The sequence below is a fragment of the Mauremys mutica genome, chromosome 1, assembly GCF_020497125.1.
Source record: "Mauremys mutica isolate MM-2020 ecotype Southern chromosome 1, ASM2049712v1, whole genome shotgun sequence".
Classification (NCBI taxonomy): Eukaryota; Metazoa; Chordata; order Testudines; family Geoemydidae; genus Mauremys; species Mauremys mutica.
Window position 1 is genome coordinate 305097140 of NC_059072.1, and position 17658 is coordinate 305114797.

The window sequence follows — 17658 nt, forward strand, 5'->3', positions numbered from 1 at the left end:
TGGAAAACTTTTCAGCATGGCCACTGTACAGCAAAACTTTCTATAGGATTGTTATCTTAACAGAATTCAGTATATTAATTTGCTGCTTTAATAGTTATAAATGGAGGTGATTTGCATCAGATTTTGAAAATCGTATGAAATAACAGGTTCACAGAATGAGTTCTGTGTAGTTGAGTTTGACTTTGCATATGTTTTTAGCCCTTCTTCTGCCCTATCCTTCACTTCTTTAAAAACAAGTTGCATTGTTATATATTAGTGAATGCTGGTGTAACATACCAGTCTAGTGTGTGAGATCAGGACTCCCTCTAGCGGCTGGCTCTAGGGACTGATTTTGCAGTCTGCACTTTTCTTTTTTCTGAAGTGGAAGAGGCCTGTGGTTTTGGTGTTGAGGGTTCTTAGTTAGATCCTTGCTGGTCACTGTTGTGGTTTGTTACATTGGTGAGTGGTAAATTAGGTTCTTCAATATAAAGCTGAGCTTCACTGGGAAATTAGTATTAAGCTGTCTGAATATCACCTGTTAACTTAATCACTCATCCTGGCCATCTACACGACAGGATGTTGGATGGCGGCAGATGGAACAAGGAGGAGTGGAAGAGCTCACTTTCTGTTTCCAGGGCCAGGGAGAAAGAGTACGGAGTTGTTAACATGCTAGTTCACAACATTATTGAGGGAGGGATGCAAAAATTAGGGCTGTCAAATTATTAAAAAATGAATCGTGATTAATTGTGAGATTAAGTCACGATTTATCCCAGTTTTAATCGCACTGTTAATAATAAAATACCATTTATTTAAATATTTTGGGATGTTTTCTTCATTTTCAAATACTGATTTCAATTATAACACAGAATGCAAAGTGTACAGTGCTCACCTGTTATTTTTTTTATTACAAATATTTTCATTTGTGTGTGTATCGGAGGTGGGTGGGTATGTGTATGCATTGTGTGAGCACTGTCTCTTTAAGCAGAGCACTCAGGAATGGAACATTTTTCAGCCAGTGGCAGCTGCTGTCTGCAGCACTCGCCTCCTGAGCCAGCAGCAGACAGGGTCCCACTGTTCCCCAACCCCAGCTCAGCAGCGACTGGGTACACTAGACGAGGACACCCCAACAGCAGCCCCTCTGCCCCTGCTATGTGCAGCAGACAGGAGGCAGGCTTCTGGTCTGAAGCAGCTTGCCCAGGGGTAGCTCCATAGGGGAAGAGGCGGGAGCAGCAGTGGAGCAGGTCAGTGGGAGGAGGCATATCCCTGCCCTGGAGGCACCTCTAAGGCAGGCCCTGTCCACTGGGGAGGAGAGGGTGCAGGCAGTGAGGGTTCCTCTCTCCCCCCCGAAGGTGTTTTACTGGCTCTCCCAAATTGCCTGCAGTCTCTTGTCCCTGGCAGTCTCCTGCTCATTGCTGCAACCAATGCCTCCCTTCCCACCCGGCCGCCACCACGTCCCATCTCCAGAGGTGTGCAATTAATGTTTGTTTAAAAAAAAAAAAAGCATTAATTTGTTTTGAGTTAATCGCATACATTAACTGTGATTAATTGACAGCCCCTGCAAAAATACTGTATTCTTTCTTTCATACAGGAGAAATTTAATGTTAGATTCATAATGCGAGATTAGCTCTTTTGACATACAGTTTTGTTTTGGCTCACTGTAATGGAAATAAACTTTACATTGTATATAAGTTCTTTAGCAGCTATGAGGTTTTATCTAGTGATGATTTATTTGTATTGCAGTTGCACCCAAAAACTCGAAGCAGCATTAGTATTCCATTTCAAAACTGTGCAAACAAAGGTAGACACAGTCCCTGTCCTGAAGACCATTATTAATAATACATAATTTATTATGTATTATTCTCTTATTAATTTATGTTACAGTAATAATACATGGGCCAGTAAAACATTGTGCTAGACACTATACAAGTACATCATAAAAAGGCCTCCAAGAATTTACCTTGTTTTCTAATCTACACTAGCTATTTTCTTTTTATTGTTGCTTACACATAGCCAAGGAAGTATGTTTTAGGTACTATATTAGATTCTTGTCCAGTTTCCAGCTTAGTAGGATACTATTTCTCATTCAAAAACAGTATCATTGCTACAAAATTATGCTGACTGTTTCAAAATAAAGATTCCACCTAGTGTTTTTCTAGTGTGACTTGCTTATTTTTTTGCATTTTGTTACCTTATTTTAGAGATTTAGCAAACTGGCTTTTGGCAGGCGAAAGACTTTTTGAAGCCAGAAGCCATTTGAACATCTCTTGGTATCAGCCAGGAGCGGCTCTAGGCATTTTGCCGCCCCAAGCATGGCAGGCAGGCTGCCTTCGGCGGCTTGCCTGCAGCAGGTCCCCGGTCCTGCGAATTCGGCGGCAGCTTGCGGGAGGTCTGCCGAAGCCGCGGGACCAGCGGACCCTCCGCAGGCATTCCGCCAAAGGCATTCTGCCTGCCGCCCTTGCTGCGACCAGCAGAGCGCCCCCCGCGGCTTGCCGCCCCAAGCACGCGCTTGGCATGCTGGTGCCTGGAGCCGCCCCTGGTATCAGCTACAATGAATTAATCATGTACGTCAATTAAAAAGTTTAAGAAGCTACTTCATGATTATTATTTTTCTATTTTAAACCATTTTATATTTATGGACATATAGAAGTGGTCCGCTCAGGCAGGGCCGGCTTTAGGAAGTGCGGGGCCCAATTTGAACAGTTTCAACGGGGCCCTGGCAGGGATGACTTAAAAAAAAATGTAAAAAAACACGTGGGGCTTACACTCACCGGGCGGTGCTCCAAGTCTTCGGCGGCGGGTCCTTAACTCGCTCCAGGTCTTCGGTGGCACTGAAGGACCCGCCGCCGAAGACCCAGAGCGAGCGAAGGACCCGCTGCCGAAGTGCCGCTGAAGACCCAAAGCGCCGCCAGGTGAGTAAAAATTAAAAAGGTGCCCCTAGCCAGAGAAGGGATTCGCACTGGGCGCGGGGCCCTCTTAGGCGCGGGGCCCGATTCGGGAGAATTGGTGGAATAGGCCTAAAGCCAGCCCTGCGCTCAGGTGAAGACTACATGCATAGGTGTTAGGGGTGCTGCCGTGCCCCCTGGCTTGAAGTGGTTTCCATTATATACAAGATTTACAGCAGGGGTAGGCAACCTATGGAACTCGTGCCGAAGGCGGCTCGCGAGCTGATTTTCAGGGCACTCAGACCGCCCAGGTCCTGGCCACCAGTCCGGGGGCTCTGCATTTTAATTTAATTTTTAATTAAGCTTCTTAAACATTTTTTAAACCTTATTTACTTTACATACAACAATAGTTTAGTTATATATTATAGACTTATAGAAAGAGACCTTTTAAAAATGTTAAAATGTATTACTGGCACGTGAAACCTTAAATTAGAGTGAATAAATGAAGACTCAGCACAACACTACTGAAAGGTTGCCGACCCCTGGTTTACAGTTTGGTTCAATGGCTCTCAGCACCCCCACTATAAAAATTGTTCCAGCAACCCTGACTACATGTATGGTCTTGGTAGCTATTAAATACACTTCTTTACTTTGGCAGCCATTGAATGAACCACAAATCATGGAACAATTTGTGTTTATTTTTCACCTTTTGACATCCTGTGCCCTGTAATCCTTGTAATATTCCAGTTGATTGCACACAGCTGCCTCTCGCTCCCCCTCCCATTAGTGAAAACTTGGATCCAGTAACTTTCTTTTTATTTTCACCCATCTGGAGACTCATTTGCCTAGCTGCTTTCTGGACTTCCACCAGCTAAGGAGTGGGTCTTCAGATCACTGAGTGAGGGTGTTCTGAGGGTAGTGATATTTGGAAGCAAGTGGGGCTTGGGAGTTGTAGACAGAGAAGAGGTTTGTAAACTGGTTCCTTATTTCATTTCTTATACAGAAAAGCTGGTTTTGGAAATGGAGTGTTTACAATTTTAAGGTGTACATTTTAAGTCTTTTTTTGCAAAAGTTTTCTGAAACGTTTGTCAACTGTGGCATGAACAAAAAGACAAGTGTGCTATAACATTTTTATTGACATTTATTTGAGGTGCCATGCAAATTCACTTGAGGCTGAGCCGCTCATGGGTACTGGAATCCTCTATTTAAGCCAGAATCTTTTATTCCTGTCCAAGAAAAACTCTATTAACAGACCACATCATCATGGAATCTACATTTATAGATTACCCAAAGGATATAATAATAAAATAAAAACTGGTAGCACAGTACCACTAAATATAAAAGTAATTAAGCACTTTGTAAGAGTTTCTACACAGCCATAGATATTAAAACCTGTGTATTTGTTTATTGAGGTAGAGTGTTTAACTTGTGCATATTATTCCTGTGTTCTTCCCACCATCAGTTTTAAGAGATGAAATGTTTTAATTTCCACATGGAAAATTTCCAAGGTCAGGGAATGGAGGACTTGGTTTATTATTGTATCAGACTAGTACATATATAACAGAGCAGCACTCCTTAAATATTGCATTGTGCTGTCACAGTGACCAGACACAACTCTAAATTAGTGGACCCTTTCATCTAGTGACAAGACTCTCTGCATCCTATATACAATTGGGGCTAAAAGGGACTTGTATTCTGTAGGCAGGAGCTGTGCCTGATGAATCAATGGACATCTTTTTTGTCTACATACATAAGTTTGCTAAACTACTTTCATGTGACAGTTGCTTTTGCTTGTCCGTCTTGGGACTTGAACCTGGGTTCCAAGTTATGGGTGCTGGCAGCTAGGCCTGCTGACAGTAGTAACATTTCCCTCATTATTTCCTGTCAGTGTATGCTCGTTTGAGGTAAACAACAATAGAAACCATGCACCTTAACAATTAAGCAAATATACAATTACATGATGACGACCACCCAGGAGCATGAAATAATCATGTGCGGATGTGAAACTTATTAGCTAATAAGTCCAAGTAATAAAAAAGTTCCTTTCACTCTTGCAGAAACATATATATCGTCAACCTTCCCCAAAACCCTGCCTAGTTTTGTTTGTAGGCATGCAACCCAAGAAGACAGAATGTTAGTAATTAAATATAACTGTCAGCTGAGCAGCACACTTCATCTCAAGAGAAGGACTTTCAGAATTTGTGCTGACAAGTTGAATTGCAATTGCAACTGTCAACAGATATTTCCTGAAGAAGGCCTGTAGGTTTAATACATTTGTTCTGTGCTTTCTCCTTTTTACCGTGTGTTTGTGTATACATTTGCATATGTGATTTAGTCCTTTCTTTTGTTTTGTGTTGTGGCCATAGTTCATTTAGGTGACAATAAAATACATAAAACCACCAAAATGTTGAATAACCTTACCCTTCAGTTGTGATAACAGAAGGGTATAACGAATGATTTCACTTCCTCTGTTGTATACATAATTCACCATATACCTAATTATCCCAAGTACAACAGGAAGGCTTTTGTTTAATTCTGTTGTCATCTGTGTTAGTATGAAGAGCATTTCTTAGATTAATCCTTGTTCTCGGGAACTTTAACTTAGTTAAATCCATATAGAAAATAACATTAATTAAAAGGTTAATTTGACTCTTAAGACAAAGTCTGAAATGTGTGGTAAGAATTTATTAGCATTTACTAGAGTTATGTTTCACTTATGGACTAATTAAAATATATTAAAAGAAGACAGTTACCAGCTCCATACTAGCAAGTTAGTTTCATAACCACTTTAGTGAAATCTAGGTTAATTTTCTTTGACTGTCATGATTTTTTTTTTTTTTTTACAAATATTAGTTATAATTGAGCAGCATACATGATTAAATAGCCTCAAATAATCTGTTAATTTGTCAACATCCAGGTCTAACACGGCTAAAACTAATATAAATTAAGTGTGTATAAATTAAAATGAATTCTTAATGCAGTGATGCTCAGACCTCAGTGGTTCAGGAGCCAAATTAGGGATCAACATTACCCAAAAGAGCCACAGTAGTGTGAATTCATTGTTTCATTTATGATAGTACTATTCATATTTAAACAGTATGATGGGAAATATTTAGTTCATATATCTATACAATTCTCACAGCAGATAAATAAAAAACTTGATAACTTAATTGGTTAATAACACAGTAAAAGCATCCTGATTGGTTAATAATTAAATCACAGTGTTTTAGTATTATGTGCTGCAAAGAGCCGCAGGAGACATGTTAAAGAGCCACTTGCAGCTCATGAGCCACAGTCTGAGTATCACTGTCTTAACATATAATTAAACAGCCAGGGTACAATGGTTGAGACTAAAATGTTGATTTACTTAAGTTGTTATAACTTTCTGTGGATTGTCCTCCAAATTTGAAATATTTGGTTTTCCTACCTGTTGTCATGAAAGATGCTGATGAACAGATAAGGAAACAAGCGAAAGAGGCTCTTTCGTTACATCTGTTTCACATGCAAATCTGTGATAAAGAGAATAGCGGATGGAGGGGGAGAATTTTTATTCATACTTCTCTAATTGTTCTTTGCCACTCTTAAAGTAGTTGTATCTTGTCGTCTTATAATGCACAAAGGTCTTTTCAAAATAAAAACCAGTATTTCTTGCCTGTCGGATTTTATTTTTCTTTTATTGGCACACGGTGTGGATAATCACATTTCTAAATAGTGACAGAGCCTCAAATGACTTATACAGGCCACCCCGAGCCAGTACAAGTTGCAGTTTTATACCACATCACCACTTACTTTGTGTTTGCTACATTTTCTTTAGAAAGATTATTGTACAGATTTTGTTTTTCTTATTTTATACTTAATTTGTTCCACTTTATCACTAAATTTGGTTTGCTCTAGTAACCATGAGTTACATGCTCTGATTCTGCTACATGACATTTGAAGAGTAGTTTATTATGCAAGTAATCCCATTGATTTTCATGGTTGCAGAAATAAAGAAGTTATGTAATGGTTGTCATGACTACATAATGTAGGTAATCTAAATACATTTTAACAAATGCATTATTTGGTGGGTCTAAATTGTGGCAGGAAATTTCATTTTAAAATATACTTTCATGGGTAGTTTCCTCATCAATAAGAGAGGTTCTTCTGGCTAAATTATGTCCTCAATGATGCTTGTTATGCTGATACATTCCATGTATTAAAATGTTAATAGTATTGTTGCCGGCCCAAAAGGCCTGAGGCAGCAAACAGTGGTTCGTTGCCCGGTGTACCTCGCTTCCAATAGACACACCAAGGTGGAGAAGCAGTCAAAAGTTTATTTGAGTTCTCAAATAACAGGATGCTCGGAGACACACACGTCTCAAATCAAGCACACAGACATAAGCTGTGTGTCTCTTCTTATACATGACTTCAACTAGGCATCCTCATTACCCCCCACTATTCTCCTCCCCCTCCTATATAATACATACATTGTATAGTTAACAATTAGATCATCCTTGACAGCAAACAATTCATCTTGTTAGTAACTTTTCAAGGCTGTTAGGTTGGTTTACTTCTGGATTTATTACTTTGCCTCCCCTCCCCTCCTCCTCTTTCTAAACTAAACACAAGTAGGGCCCCTTTTTACTATCTCCTGGTGTCAGTGTTGCACTGATAAGGAGCAGTTACACATTCCATTCTCAATTCTGACCTGGGAGTTCAACTAAAGTTTAATATGGAGGCACTCTGGATAAGCATAAAATAACTTTGGTCCATTCAGGCCTAGTACAGAAAGGCTTCATTAACACTATGATTTTCCACCCTCCTGAGTTACCTAGAGTTATGCCTAATGACACCAACAGTATAATGTTATGCATATCAATGATTTAAGGCCTTTATTTGAGACATGTCAAGCTGCAAATTGTGTGAGCACTCTTACAAAGAAGTTTTAGGTCTTGTACCAGCTAGGTAGTCAAGCTGACCATGAACGGCTGCTGAGTTTTGACAACAAACTTTTCCTATTACATGATATGCTTAGTAATTCATATTATATATATCTTTGTCCCCTGGCATTCCATGATTCTGCAGTCACATAATTAGCCATGAAATTTACTCTTTGCTGCAGAATTGTTCATTAGAATGTCAGCTTTAATTAAAATAAAATGTGTAGCCCTTATGGTTGTGGAGATCACCTTGAACATGTGGAGACAGTGTAAACTGATGCTGTTACAGCTCGTTGAAAGTGCAGTGGCTGAACTGCTACAATCGTCTTACACAGAGGCTAGAAGACTCCACAGCTCTGTGGCTGCAAGACTTGGCTATTTTCTAAGATCCACAGTTCTGTTATTTGGAGCTGGAATTAGTACTTGGTTTCAACCAGGCACCCAGCATTCTGTTTCCTGTCTCCCTGTCTGGCTAGCACATGCTTTCAGCTGCCTCTCACTCTCCAGCTTTTCTTACATGAGTTAATTGGATTGCAATGCATGTTCCCTACACTGTTCACTGAGCTGGAGAGCACAGGGTCAGGGAGTCAGACCTAGAGTCCAGATTGGAGGCAAGAAGTCTAGGCTGACTGGATAAGAATGGAGCAACTGAGGCCTAGGGACAAGCTGATATAGGATGCCAGCTCCACTGTCCCTGGCACATGGAGGGAAGGAGATTTTGTGCTGGGCCACTTGGACAACATTGTTCATGCAATTGTTTAGCACTTAGACCTATAAGTGGGAAAAAAATTAAAAACAAAAATGAAGTGTTACTCCTGGGGGAATTCTGTGCAATGCAGAATTTTGCAGAAATTAACATTATGCACGTAGAATTTCCTTTCCCCACACAGAAATGGGCTGCAGTGCTGCTAGATGCTGGAAGGGCCCAGCTTGCACATAGAAGACACTGTTGGGGGAAAGGAGTGGGAGCTAGAAGGTTCCTGGCAGCTGCAGTTTCCCAGCATGCCTTGAGGGAAGGAGAGAGTGGCTCAGAGGAAACTCTGTGCAAGCCTGGACTGAACATCAGGCTGTGTCTCCCTCTGGATCCCTGGGCTCTTGGGGAGAGGGGGATGGGTATCTGGGCTGGGGGGGGCCTGCAGCTGGGCTCTGGGGGAGAGGGGATGCAGGCATCTGGGCAAAGGGGGGCCCTATGGGTGGGCTCTGGGAGGAGGCAAAAAAACAAGAACTGGGTTGTTGTAGGGTTGTTTTTTTTAAACTCCAGGAATCATTAAGAAAGGGATCGATAGTAAAACAGAAAATATCATATTGCCTTTATATGAATTTGTGGTACGCCCACATCTGGAATACTGCATGCAGATGTGGTCACCCCATCTCAAAAAGACATATTGGAATTGGAAAAGGTTCAGAAAAGGGCAAAACAATGATTAGGAGTATAGAATGGCGTCTGTATGAGAAGAGATTAATAAAACTGGGACTTTTCAGCTTGGAAAACAGATGACTAAGGGGAATATGATTGAAGTCTATAAAATCATGACTGGTGTGGAGAAAATAAATAAGGAAGTGTTATTTACTCCTTCTCATAACACAAGAACTAGGGGTCAGCAAATTAATAGGCAGCAGGTTTAAAACAAATGAAGGGAAGTATTTTTCACACAATGCACAGTCTGTGGAACTCTTTGCCAGAGAATATTGTGAAGGCCAAGACTAGAACAGGATTAAAAAAAGAACCAGATAAATTCATGGAGAATAGGCCCATCGATGGCTATTAGCTAGGATGGGAAGGAATGGTGTCCCAAGCCTCTGTTTGCCAGAAGCTGAGGATGGGCGACAGGTGATGGATCACTTGAGGATTGCCTGTTCTGTTCATTCACTCTGGGGCACCTGGCATTGGCCACTGTCGGAAGACAGATACTGGGCTAGATGGACCTTTGTCTGGCTGCTCTTATGTTCTACTCCTGGGGGGAATTTTTGTGTGTCTGAATTGTTAAGGGGGGAGGGATAGTTCAGTGGTTTGAGCATTGGCCTGCTAAACCCAGGGTTGTGAGTTCAATCCTTGAGGGGGCCATCTGGGGCAAAATCAGTACTTGGTCCTGCTAGTGAAGGCAGGAGGCTGGACTCTGACCTTTCAAGGTCCCTTCCAGTTCTAGGAGATTGGTATATCTCCAATTATTACAGACTTACTTGCTGACAGGTGTTTTGAAATAAATTAGCAAAATAATTGAAACTGGTGTGATTATGTAGTGTTATTTTGACAAGTAAAATTTGCAGGATTTTGCAGGATTTTGCAGAATTTTTACTTTTTTGGCTCAGAATGCCCCCAGGAGTAAAGTGTGCTGAAATTAAAACTTTCAGGAACCAGAAGACTGGGTTAATGGGTTGGATAATCAAGTTTCATCTTCTTTAATTATGAAGAAATAGCCCTACACAAAAGATGATCAGTATGTACCCTAAAAACATGTTGACAAAATAATAAACTCAGAGTCAGAAGTAAAATCTGGTACTTGGAAGACCTTTGTGGCAACGCGCTTCAGAAATAAGAACTACTTCTCTTAAGGGGTTAAGCACAGTAGGTATTCAGCTGTGTAGGAGGGAGCATATTTGTCATACTATTAGTAGTGAAGCATGAATGCTCTGAAATATGAGCAGCTTCAGTCTTGCTGCTGTTACATTTATGCATCTCATTTTCTGTGAGGTACCAGAATTTGAAGCATATGCTGTTAGCAAGATGTAGGGGAAAAAGTCTATTTGTTCTAGAGTAGGATGGTGAATGTTGGTAGTTTTATCGCACTGTTCAGTGAAGAGGGATATCATGTGAAGTGCTGCTCCTTTTTGTTTAACTAATGTGGCTGCACACATGCATGCATGAGTCAGTACTTTATGAACTGGGCACATATCAAATTTTGACATCATTTTGTGTATTTAAAGAGACTGTCAGGTTTGATAGGAATTAAGCTACCTTTATTATAAATTCCACCTATGTGTTCTTTGTGTGTTCTTAAAACAAGAAACAAAACAAAAACACTGCTGACCTAATCTATTTTGTTCTTCAGGTTAACAGCAAAGGAGTTGTATAGATAATTGGCAATCTAGTTGGACTTCAAATAAATTAACTATAACATTATTTTTATTAATAAATTAGAATTGCAGTAATACTATAGGTTTCAGAGTGGTAGCCATGGGTAGTCTGTATCAGCAAAAAACAAGGAGTACTTGTGTCACCTTAGAGACTAACACATTTATTTGGTCATAAGCTTTCGTGGGCGAAAACCCACTTCATCAGATACATGGAGTGGAAAATACAGTAGGAAGATACTGTGTGTGTGTGTGTGTGTGTCTGTGTGTGTATACACACAGACACACACACACACACTCAGAGAACATGAAAAGATGGGAGTTGCCTTACCAAGGGCGGAGGGGAGAGGAGTGTCAGTTCTAATGAGACAATACAAATGTACACACGCACATAGGAAGACAGTCCTTTCCCAGAAGAGTTTTAACATCTTTACCTTCCAAACTAAATCTTAAGAGAATGAACTCAAATAGATGACCTGGTTTGTAATGGACATATTTTCTCATCCAAGATTTGCAAGAAAAATAGAACATTGCTAGTTATTAACTTCTCAGAAAACTACAATTCTGAGAACATATCTAGTCTCAGATGAGACTCTAGGGTAATATTAAGAATACTCATCTATTTCAACTTCACATTTGACGTGTAACGATTGGCACACTTGTAGTCTGTCATTTACAAACATAGGGCCTAATCTTGCAATCAGATCCATACAGGCAGACCTTTGCATCTGGGCACAACACCACTGACTTCAGTGGAGCTCTGCCTGGGCACAAGGTTCCACCCCTGGGCATGTGCTTGCAGGTTTGGGGCCATATAAGGCAGTGAACAACTTGGGGAAATGCTTAGATTTTCCAGAAAGTGAAAAATGGGATGTAAATCTTTGATCTGTATCTTCACATTATGCCTGTCATTTAGCCATCTTAGTACTTCACAAAACTATGTGGTTAAAGTGAAATTGTTTAAAGTAAGTCTGTCAGATATGGACTTTTGCTTGATGGATCAGACAGTCCTTTTGTATACTTACTGTACTGCCTCTTCATTTGTTGTTCTTGAAAATGTTATACATCAGCCCCAGAAAACAAATGATCAAACAAACATTGATTGTGGCTTTAAGTAATATTCATATTGGTAACTATTAAGGAATACATTTCTATAACTATTAGAAAGTGGATAGACTGATTGATAGCGACTAATCAGTATTTACACAGCTGGTATTAATCTTTGGCTACATTCTGCTGCTATGAAGTGCAAATTTCAGAAGTTATGCTTTCAAACCTAATAGATGTTTTTTCTTAACATCTTGAGTCCAGTGGATAATTATTTTAATTAAATTGAATAACAGGCAATTTAATATTTGATATTTCACATTCAGTATGTAACAGACTTCAATTTCAAGCTTCCAGGGGTTATTAATAATTTTGTTCTGAATTATCAAATATTGATAATTCCCTCTTTTATGTCTATGATGGCAATATTTATTTTAATAATGAAAAATAGCTGTTTAAAGTATATATTTTTGATGTTTCAGAAATGTGCTTTTCTTTTTTCTCCTCTCCTCAGATCTGTCCAAGAATAGATTAACTGAAGTTCCTATGGAGCTGTGCCATTTTGTGTCACTGGAAACACTAAACCTATACCACAATTGTATTAAAATTATTCCAGATGCTATAGTGAATTTACAAATGCTGACTTACTTAAATTTGAGGTAAGTTAACATTATTGCTTTTTCTGTATGTTGTCAATTATGATGTCTCTTTTTCTCTCTACGTTTTCCATGCATCTCTTCGGAAACATCACCGGCTATATTGCTCATTTTATTGGCTTCTATAAGGCAGAAATCAATTGCCAGTAGGATTTTTCTGTCCTCTGTTAATTTTGTATATGACTACATCATAGGCTAAAATAAAATAAAAATAAGCTCTTACAGAAGATATGAAGAAGCATTGATTCTCCTTTGGATGATGGTCCCTACATATATTCCACATGTGGGTGTGCAGGTGTGCCATGTGACTGAGTCTGTAAGCATTTCTTAGCGGTGTCTATTGACCTGCACATATGTAGTGCATCCACTCGTGCTCCCAGCCGAGGATATATAACAGGTAGTACAGGTTGATGCCTCTCCAGCTCCCTCTTATCACCACATGGCCTGAGTCAGAACCCCTGTTGCTTCATGCTCTTAGTTCTCTATGGGAGTGGTGTACCTTTCATTCAGTACATATAATTGTAAATAGGAGTATCTGCATCAACGAGGACAAGTCAGTGTTGATGACTACATAGACAATCAACTTTATTGGAGTGTGGCTTGACTCTGTCATGCGAAAGCCTTTCTCCCGGAAGACCATCTTCACAATGCTGACAGCCCTCACGGTCCGCCGCTGTCTCTCCCTCCTTGGACGTATGGCAGCATGCACCTACGTGACACTGCACGCACATCTCCATATGCGTTGTTTTCAAACTTGGCTCCTTTCCAACCAAGATCCTGTGGGTGTCAGGGTCATCATTCCCCGGACTGTGCTGGCCTTTCTCAGATGGTGGTCCAATCTTTCCCAGATTATGATTGATATTCCCTTCGCCGCTCCCACACTACAGGCCACCATCACAGTGGATGCCTCCCTCACGGGGTGGGGAGCCCACTTACATCAGCACACACCTCAGGCTGTGTGGTCACCACAGGAAGCCAGGATGTACATAAATGTGCTGGAACTGTGGGCAGACTGGCTAGCGTGCCAGGCCTGCCTCCCACTCATTCAGGCCCTCCATGTCCAAATGTTCTGCAACAACATTGTGGCAGTGGTATACATCAACAAGCAGCACGGTGCCAGATCTCCTTCCTTCTGCTACGAGTTGGTCCAGCTTTGGAACTGGGCCATCAAGAATGACGTGATGCTTCAAGCCACACATCTACCTGACACCTAGAATTCCCTAGCCAACATGTTCAGCAGGACACTTTATCTCAGTCACAAGTAGGAGTTACACAACGCCATGTTCCGGCACTCCCCGATGGGACCTCTTTGTCAATCACAAGAATTGAAAGCTGCCCTGCTGTTGTTCCAGGGGAGCAACGGAGAACAGCTCTCAGAGTGACACTCTCCCACTCCACTCCTTTCCCTTCCTATGACAGGTGCTATGCAAGGTGCTACAGAGCCATCGTCAGACTTGTAGTCCCATTCTGGCCCCATCAGTTCTGGTTCACACACCTCCTCACTCTCCACCTGTACACCACTTTGCCTCTGCACATTCCCTGATTTACTCACACAAGATTGCAGGAATATTCGTCATCCCAGACTGGGCTCTCTTCACCTCACAACTTGATTTGTGGATGGGCGTCAAAGATAGACTGCTCACGCGACAAATCCTGACCCAAAGCAGAGCCTGCTACTGACCTAAATGGAAATGCTTCACAATATGGGCCCGCTACCCCCATTATTCACTAAACATGGTGTCTATTCCAGTCGTTCTCAACTATTACCTAGCTCTCAGTTCTATACAAGGACAGCACCTTGGTCTTTACGCACCCCACCACTATTCGCTTCATGAAGGGTTTACTTAACACCTTTCCACCAGTACTCAAGCCCCCACCCCTGCTGGACCTTAATCTCGTTCTCTCCATCCTCACGAAGCCACGCTTTGAATCACTGGCAACATGCTCCCTCTCCCACCTCTCGATGAAAGTGACATTCTTGGTAGCCATTACCTCAGCCAGATGGGTCAGTAAACTAGCGGCCATGATCGCGGACCCCACCTACCTGATATTCCACAGGGACAAAGTGTCCTTATGGTTCCAATCTAAATTCCTCCCAAAAGTGGTGTCAGAATTTCACTTATATCAGAGCATCCATCTGCTGGTTTTCCGCTTCAAACCACACGCTTTCCCCGCTAACAGAGCCTTTCACTCCTTTGACATCTGCCATGCATTGGCATTCTACCTACGCAGGACTCAACCCTTTTGCGCATCACCAAAACTATTTGTGGCCATTGCCGAGCAGTCCAAGGATCAAGCCCTTTCACACCAACACATCTCCAAATGAGTGTCAGAGTGCATCTCTGAAAGCTACAACCAATCCAACACACCCTCATCTGATAGCATACTCTACACGAGCACAAGCCACCATGTCAGCCTCACGAGTGGAGGTGTCCTGGCAAGATATCTGCTATGCTGCAATGTGGCTCACTGTCCACACTTTCACGACGCACTGTGCCATCATGCAAGCGGAAGCTACAGATGCCACCACAGGCGAAACCTTACTGCAGACCCCACTTCTACTGGCACCCTTGAACCTACGTCCATGCTGATCACTGCTTGTGAGCCACCCATATGTGGAATACACCTAGGGACCATCACTCAAAGAAGAGGAGGAGGTTACTTACCTGGAACTGGAGGTTCTTCGAGATGTGTGGTCCTTATCTTTATTCTACCACCTGCCTTCCATCCCCTCTGCTTTGGGCTGGATTCCACAACAGTAAGAGTGAGACTGGAGAGATGTTGACCCACAATACCTATTAGCCCCTCGGCTAGGAGCATGAGGGTCAATGGACACTATGCACATGTGGGTCAATGGACACTGCTAAGAAACATACTTTTCTCTAATACCTTATTTGCCCCTATTTTACCACTCAGGAGTATTGTGAGGATTTATATCTCTAACTCACTCTGAATACATAAAATGATAAGTATTAATACATTATTGATTTAGCATTATTTCAGAATGCTTTCTATTTTTAATACTGTAGAACTAGAATAAATTTGGTATCAATTATTCTGATTAAAGTCTTTTCAAAAGCTAAATATTTGGTATATCCACAAAGTATTTGCATAAATGCAGGATAATTACACAAGTATTATAAGTACTTTTTCCAAACTGAAGTGTTTTAGACAAGAATGCACAGAACTTGTTATTTAATGACCCAACAAGCAGAGTGGCAGTGAATTATGTAACTATAAACAAAAATAAAATGCATCAAAGTTCTTATTACGCAATGTAAAATTCCCCTTAGTTTAATTTCCCTTTGAAGCCAGTTCCTCTACTATTTGGGTATAGTCTGCCTCCTTATTTGCCAGACTCAGTAAAATTCTGTAGGAGAGGGGAAAAAAAACAACATTTGACTGTCACAAACATATTGATCCTGGCAAGAAAAACAATATAATTTTCAGACCCATATTTCTCTTTCTAACTTTAATAGTTATAAGTGTCTTCTGGTGCCAATGGAGAAGAGGACTGTACTCTGCATAGAATGTCCAGGAGGCTAGACTTAGATTTTGGATATCATTTGTCAAATTGTTTCATTTCAAGATTTTCACATTGCACAAATACTCCAAATTTTTATTCATATACTGTTCTTGGGATGCAACATCCCATATCTCTCTGCATGGGTGACCTCTGAATTTTGTAGGAGTTAAAAATTATCCACTGCTATAGGTTTCAGAGTAGCAGCCGTGTTAGTCTGTATTTGCAAAAAGAACAGGAATACTTGTGGCACCTTAGAGACTAACAAATTTATTTGAGCTAACACCCCTGCTCTACTTGTGCTACTCTGATGACATCATCATCTGGACCCATGGAAAAGAAGACTTTGAGAAATTCCACCATGATTTCAACAATTTCCACCCCACCATCAACCTCAGCCTGGACCAGTCCACACAATAGATCCACTACCGTGCTAATAAGCGATGGTCACATAAACACCACCCTATACCAGAAACCTACTGACCGCTATACTTACCTACATGCGTCCAGCTTTCATCCAGACCACACCACACGATCCATTGTCTACAGCCAAGCTCTACGATACAATCACATTTGCTCCAATCCCTCAGACAGAGACAAACACCTACAAAATCTTTATCAAGTATTCTTACAACTACAATACCCACGCTGAAGTGAAAAAACAGATTGACAGAGCCAGCAGAGTACCCAGAAGTCACCTAGTACAGGACGGACCCAACAAAGAAAGTAACAGAACGCCAGTGGCCGTCACCTTCAGCCCCCAACTAAAACCTCTCCAGCACATCTTCAAGGATCTACAACCTATCTTGAAGGATGATCCATCACTCTCACAGATCTTGGGAGACAGGCCAGTCCTTGCTTACAGACAGCCCCCCAACCTGAAGAAAATACTCCCCAGCAACCACAGACCACACAACAAAAACAGTAACCCAGGAACCTATCCTTGCAACAAACCCCGTTGCCAACTCTGTCCACATAACTATTCAGGGGACACCATCATAGGACCTAATCACATCAGCCACACTATCAGAGGCTCGTTCACCTGCACATCTACCAATGTGATATATGCCATCATGTGCCAGCAATGGCCCTCTGCCATGTACATTGGCCAAATCGGATAGTCTCTACGTAAAAAAATAAATGGACACAAATCAGACATCAAGAATTATAACATTCAAAAACCTGTCGGAGAACATGTCAGTCTCCCTGGTCACTCAATTACAGACCTAAAAGTCGCAATATTACAACAAAAAAACTTCAAAAACAGACTCCAACGAGAGACTGCTGAATTGGAATTAATTTGCAAAATGGACACCATTAAATTGGGCTTGAATAAAGACTGGGAGTGGATGGGTCATTACATAAAGTAAAACTATTTCCCCATGTTTATTCCCCCCCTACTGTTCCTCACACCTTCTTGTCAACTGCTGCAAATGGACCATTTTGATTACCACTACAAAAAGTTTTTTTTCCTCTCCTGCTGGTAATAGCTCACCTTAACTGATCACTCTTGTTAGAGTGTGTATGGTAACACCCATTGTTTCTTGTTCTCTGTCTGTCTATCTATCCATCCATCCATC

General features: G+C 41.2%; 1 protein-coding gene across 3 annotated transcripts in view; it reads left to right on the forward strand.

Annotated features, from left to right (window-relative positions):
* The window catches only part of LRCH1 (leucine rich repeats and calponin homology domain containing 1), a 247150-nt gene that overhangs the window by 105657 nt on the left and 123835 nt on the right, over nt 1-17658 (forward strand). For all 3 annotated transcript variants that reach the window (XM_045013584.1, XM_045013603.1, XM_045013592.1), the window contains exon 2: nt 12414-12558. In XM_045013584.1, the coding sequence (XP_044869519.1) occupies nt 12414-12558 (145 nt within the window). The remainder of the gene's footprint in view (nt 1-12413; nt 12559-17658) is intronic.